The 6,280-nt window shown below is 38.6% G+C and overlaps 1 protein-coding gene across 2 annotated transcripts in view; it reads left to right on the top strand.

Annotated features, from left to right (window-relative positions):
- Window positions 1–4,033, top strand: part of LOC104787065 (homeobox-leucine zipper protein HDG3-like) — a 6,549-nt gene extending 2,516 nt beyond the window's left edge. Inside the window, exons 3-13 of one of the 2 annotated variants that reach the window (XM_010512567.2) lie at window positions 161–428; window positions 556–673; window positions 1,075–1,263; window positions 1,428–1,847; window positions 1,925–2,026; window positions 2,152–2,349; window positions 2,427–2,619; window positions 2,723–2,982; window positions 3,078–3,167; window positions 3,248–3,621; window positions 3,723–4,033. In XM_010512567.2, the coding sequence (XP_010510869.1) occupies window positions 187–428; window positions 556–673; window positions 1,075–1,263; window positions 1,428–1,847; window positions 1,925–2,026; window positions 2,152–2,349; window positions 2,427–2,619; window positions 2,723–2,982; window positions 3,078–3,167; window positions 3,248–3,621; window positions 3,723–3,735 (2,199 nt within the window). In that variant the 5' untranslated portion in view covers window positions 161–186 and the 3' untranslated portion in view covers window positions 3,736–4,033. The remainder of the gene's footprint in view (window positions 1–160; window positions 429–555; window positions 674–1,074; window positions 1,264–1,427; window positions 1,848–1,924; window positions 2,027–2,151; window positions 2,350–2,426; window positions 2,620–2,722; window positions 2,983–3,077; window positions 3,168–3,247; window positions 3,622–3,722) is intronic. The other variant, XM_010512568.2, reaches the window with a different exon arrangement.

Genomic DNA, 6,280 nt, shown 5'->3' on the forward strand with positions numbered 1-6,280 from the left:
TTTTGATTCTTATCATTTTAAGGACAAAGGAAAACATAAAGAAACCTTTTTCCACAAGCCCTATTTTCTATATCTAATGAGTTCTTGTAATTTGATATCCCTCTACTATGATTTTAATTTGTTGTAAATTCATTTTCGTTTTTACAACTATGATGATTAGATCTTCCAGAAATCGAAAGAGCAAAAATGTCCGAGTCAAACATGGTACCAGTGGGTAACAATGGAGACACTGATAACAAGGAGAACAATGTCATGAACAACACTGATGGTGGAGCTTGTGTTGGAGCTGGTAGTGGAGCTGAAGAAATCGACAGTGCAAAGACTGTAAGTGACAATCGTGAAGAAGCAATGGGAAGCAGTGAAGGTCCCCCTCGTAAGAAAAAAAAACGCAATCGTCACAGCCAATATCAGATTCAGGAGATGGAAGCGTAATTTTCTTCTTCTTTTATTTTTTTTTATATAACTCAGCTTATAATATTATCTAGCTAGATCAATAATAAATTAAATATAATCATTTCTCTCTTTCTTTCTTTTTTTTTATTTTGTGTTGATTAGTTTCTTCAGAGAGTGTCCTCACCCAGATGACAAACAAAGAACGGTTCTTGGCCGTCAATTGGGTTTAAAACCTATTCAGATTAAATTCTGGTTCCAGAACAAACGCACTCAAAACAAGGTACATACACATATTTAATGAATTTGTTACCATCTCACACATTGTATATTTGTATCTAATGTATCTATATAGACATATGATTGGTTGAGATTGTGATTCCTCATAACTACTGTATATGTTGAATTAGAAATCTAGTTTTTAAGATATTAGGGTTATCTGACTTCGTAAGAGAATATTATATCGTTTTGAAACGTGTGAGACACACATTACTAAACGTTAGGTCAAGCAATTTTCACATGTACTTATCTTCCTTAAGTACGTAATGTTCTTTTTTCACTTAAAAACCAAAAAAACTTCATTACTTTTGTTGCTTCGTATCCTAAGATAGGGACTTAGTTGGTTAATTATTTAGTTTGAAATATAATTAAGAACCTTTTTTTGTTTTTGTTTTTGTTTTGCAGAATCATCAAGAACATTGTGAGAACATAGGACTTCGGTCATTGAACAAGAAGCTTAGCTCTGAAAACCAACGGTTCCGAGAAGCTGTTTTTTTAGCCTTGTGCCCTAAGTGTGGAGGCCAAACTGCAATTGGCGAAATGTGCTCGGAAGAACATCAGCTTCGGATCCAAAACGCTCGGCTAACTGACGAGGTACTAGATCTTAACACACACACACACACTGACCACTACAATTTACATATCGTTAAACACATATATTAGAGAAGTTATTTATAATAAATGACGCATACATATTACATATAGAAATTATTAAACAAGTTGTATTTCTTGTTTTTTTTTTTGGGTTCTGTATATAGATCAATGAATTGACTGCTCTGGCGGAAAGTTTTACCCGAAAAATGGTAATGTCTCCTCGGCCTTTTCATCGTCCTCCAACTTTCGAGTTCAGGGCGGGATCATCTACTGGAAGAGAATTGTATGGAAATGGAGGAAACCTCTCTAGGGGAATCACTGGACCGGCAGATGCTGATAAGCCAATGATCAAAGAGTTGGCAATTGAATCCATGGAGGAGCTATTGTTGATGGCTCAAGTGGATGAACCACTGTGGATTGGAGGAGTTAATGGCACTAGCCTAGCTTTGAACTGGAATGAATACGAAAGGACGTTTCGGATGGGTCTCGGGCCTAGACTTAGCGGGTTTAGAATCGAGGCATCCAGGGAAACCGCGCTCGTGCCAATGAATCCTACTGGCGTTGTTGAGATGCTCATGCAAGCGGTAAATTGAATTCATATAACTATATCAGATTATATGATCCTAACTAATCCTTTAAGTAGCGATTTATATATTGGCAGAATCTGTGGTCGACAATGTTTGTCGGAATGGTTGGTAGAGCCGTGACTCATGAAAAACTTTTGCCTGATGTTACTGGAAACTTCAATGGAGCTCTCCAAATCGTAATTCTTCTACTTTACTTATTTATTTATACATTTGATATAATCTACGTACAGGGGAGTTCTAAAAAAAAAGTAAAACCATATTTGATGTAATATATATAACCAATGTTGTTCTTTATCCATAGATGAGTGCTGAGTACCAAGATCTTTCGCCGCTAGTCCCAACCCGCGAAAGCTACTTTGTCCGCTACTGTAAACAGCGAGATAATTTGTGGGCGGTGGTGGATGTTTCCATCGACCATTTCGTTACAAATATCCACACGAAATGTCGCCGCAGACCCTCTGGATGCTTGATTCAAGAAATCCCTAATGGTTACTCTAAGGTAACCTATTGTCTCATTATGGTTATTTAGTGTATGGTTTCATACATTAATAATTGTTTTTGCTGGTTTGGAAAAAGGTAACATGGGTTGAGCATGTGGAAGTAGATGACAGAGAAGCATATCAAAACATATTCAAGCACTTCGTCAGTACTGGTCAAGCTTTTGCTGCTAACCGCTGGGTTGCAACATTGGAACGCCGGTGCGAGAGGATTGCTGGCAATAACATCATGACTACAGAGTTTCAATCCGTGGATTCGGCTGATCGCCTTGGTATTTTTTTTTTACTTCACAAAGAAATGTGTTTTTTTTTTTTTTTTTGGGGCAAAGTGTTTCTTTTTATTAACGATTCTGAGAGTTTTGTGATTTGGTGCAGCGCTAACGGACCATGGAAAGATGAGCATCCTGAAACTAGCTGAGCGGGTTGCAAGAAGCTTCTTTATTGGGCTGACTAATTCGATGGGGACTCCAATTTCTGGTGTAGGAGGAAAGGGTATCAGAGTGATGAAAATGAAGAACCTGAATGGTCCAGGAAGGCCTCCTGGTGTCGTTATTTCTGCATCCACTTCGTTTTGGGTTCCTTGTCCTCCTACGATTGTCTTTGACTTCCTCAGAAATGAGAATCATCGAGCCAATGTATACTTATAATTTAGGACAAGACTTCTCTTATTTTTTTTTCTTTTCTTTCAGTGACTTCCTTATGTAACATGTTTTGAGATATGTATCTGCAGTGGGATGCCCTCTGCAATGGATGGATTGTGCAGAAGATATCAGAGATTGCAAATGGGAGAGACAGCAGGAACTGTGCAACTCTACTCAAGGTAAAGATCTAAGTTGTGTGTTTAATTTTGAGAATGCATTCTTTTTTTTTTTTTTTAATCTTTTGGTATGTTTGTTTTAGTTACAGAATAAAAGCACTTGCCAGATGAACAAGATGATAATTCAAGAGACCTTTACTGATCCAACAGCTTCATTTGTGATCTATGCGCCTGTTGATACGGCATCAATAGAAGGTCTTCTCAATTTAGGTACAGACCCTGACTATGTGGCTCTCCTGCCTTCCGGTTTTGCTATTCTGCCGGATGGTATGGGTGATCAGCCTGGAGGAAACGGAGGAGGATCACTCCTGACCGTTTCCCTCCAGATGCTCGTTGAAGAAGTTTCTTTGGCTAAGCTGAGTATTAGCTCTGCTAGATCCGTTGAGAACCTGATTCGTGCAACCGTGATGAGGATCAAAGATTTGTTTCCTTTCAATATTGCAACACCCTCAACTCGGTAATCTATTGAATCTATTTCATAAACAAACTTAGTACTTATCGAATACTTGCTACACAATTAAGGTGCTGATGACGTTTTTGTTTTGTCTTTTTTTACAGGAACGTAAGCTAAATGGAAGATTGAATCAAGGAAGAAAGAGGGAGACTGGTTGTGTGGAAGATCGGTGGAGAGCTTCAATAGGGGAGGAGTCAAGAACGAACCCCAAAGAGATTTGTTCTTTATGAGGTTCCGGATTTGACTTGCCCTGAAATATATTTATTCAAGATGGAAAAAAAAAAAAAAAACAATTTTATCATTTTCAGTTGAGTCTTATGTTTCCTTGTCATTGCGGGAACCTTTTGTTATTTCAGTTGAGTCTTTTGTTTTCTTGTTGGAACCTATTATGAAGTTTTCGAGTACTCTTTTTCTCTATTTGAGTTTCAAATTTGGTTTTTATTTTCCTAATGTTGGCTCTAGATCTTCTATAGTATGGATGTTTCTTTTGTACTACTTTTGTTGTCTATTTCTGGAGTTTGGTTTGTCATAAGTTCACACCTTTTCTTCCCAAAGACTCTATCTGTTCTGCAAGAGAGTTTTTGGCTGTTGGCTATGGTCTTCGATGGACCAGACCCAACCAGACTAAACAAAATCTGAGCTGATGAAACCCGATCTTGGCTTGTGATTTGTCAAGAAGACCCAGTGTAAACTCTTTTTTGGTGAGGTGACTTGTAAATACGTTCAAATTAACTTCATTTTATTTCAAACAAGAACACACATGATGTTGGTATGAAAAACAACAATAATCCAGCCGAAAGGTTCAAAATTTTCCCAATAAAAAAACAAATTTTTTTTTTTTTGAATAAAATGTAAAATTTATTCGAAAAAAGTAGTGTTTACATCAATTGCAGCTTGTAGTTAAATACTTTGTGAGCTAAAGAAACTTTAGATTACAAATTTGAAAAGAAAGCCTATGTTTGAGTGATTAGCGTGAATCCAGCCACCGCTCCATACAGCCTGCAAGCTTTCCACTCGGATGAATCGAAAGCAGCCTGTTCCGGATTTGTCGGTCAAGTTGTTTGATGAGCTGAGCAGAGGGCACCGGTGGTTCCCCATGACGACATCTGTTACGTTCTTGCCAAAGCGTGTATACCGTGACTTGGAAAGCATAGCGTAGTAAAAACAGAGTGGTAGGTCCCAAGGATGCATCCGTGAGGAGTGTCAAGTTGCCATCCCAGTCGGTGGTGAACTTCTGCAGAAGTAACTTAAACATCAAACCTTCCCAGACTTCTGTCGAGAAAGTGCATGTGAAGAAAAGATGATTGCGGGTTTCTTGCGGTGAACGATAGAGGGAGCAGGAGTGATCGATCCGTGAGCTCCAGTGTTGCATACGATCTCCTGTTGTTAGACGGTTGAGGGCGGTTAACCAGACTATAAATGAGTACTTAGGAGTAGCTTGTAAATTTTGCTTTGAATTGATCTCATGTGCCTCTCCATAGAACCAGATCGGGTTTCATCAGCTCAGATTTTGCGAATAGTCTCAAGAGTTGTTTCCAGTTGATTCAGGTGTTCCACTCGGTGGTGTCGTTGGTGATGCATGAGAGCCTCCGCAATAGTGGCGTGGAGACCAATCCCCATATCAATAGTGCCTCTCGGTCCTGCAATGCTGAATAAACATCCCAGTGGCGACCAGTTGTCATGCCAGAAGGATGTGTGAGCTCCATTCTTAACTTCATACCTTACAAAATCAGTAGCAGAGGCACGATATTTAAGCATCTTTCTCCACATCCACGAACCGGTAGTGGAATCACTACAAGAATAGTTGTGTATAGTCACGATTTTATTTGTAGGTATAACTCATTTTTCGTAGCAAAAAAATATTTGTTACTAATTTGCCACAAAATAATTTAGTAATTATTTGGTAGTAGCAAATTTTCCATCTGTCACTAATTGTGGTAATTTGCTACCAATTTGATACAAGATAATTTGTAACAATTAGTTACAAATAGCCATACCATTCCATAGCTACTTTGTTACAGTTGGATACCCAAGGTTTTGTCTTAAACTTGTTATCATTTGTTACGCAATGCGTGTAACTAATTAGCTACAATTACCTTCGGGTTCATCGTAATGCCTTGCTTCAATTTGCCTCGGGTATTTGTAGGAAAGTTGCTTCTATTAGCTACAATATTGATAGTAATTGGTATATACATAGTATATAATGCAGAATAATTTTTGAAAGAGATCATGTGTGATCGTAAAGAAGTAGACTTCAAAGCAATGTATATATTATATACTAGAGTCATAAACGGTGATATATATATATGTATATAGATATATTTTTTTAATTAATATTAAAACTCCCAAATGGGCTGGGCCTTGGCCTATTTCAATTCGGATCCAGTACAAAATTAGGGTTTACAGAAAAACGAAATAGAGCAGCCGCCGGCTAGAGGCGAGCCACCTGACCCCCTACAACCCTCTCGGTGTGCACAACTTCCGACAACTGGCATCGACGTTGGCAGTTCCTGCCCTAGCAAACCGCCAAAACTCAGATCTATCCCCTCCTTTAACCACCAGACCACCATTGAAACAGAGGAGCCGAGAAGCTCCGGCGATAACCCACTGGCGTCCTCAAACAAGGGGCCTTTACACCGGATCTTCTTCTCCGTTTACCGGA

The sequence above is a fragment of the Camelina sativa genome, chromosome 5 (genome assembly GCF_000633955.1).
Source record: "Camelina sativa cultivar DH55 chromosome 5, Cs, whole genome shotgun sequence".
NCBI classification, from domain to species: domain Eukaryota; kingdom Viridiplantae; phylum Streptophyta; class Magnoliopsida; order Brassicales; family Brassicaceae; genus Camelina; species Camelina sativa.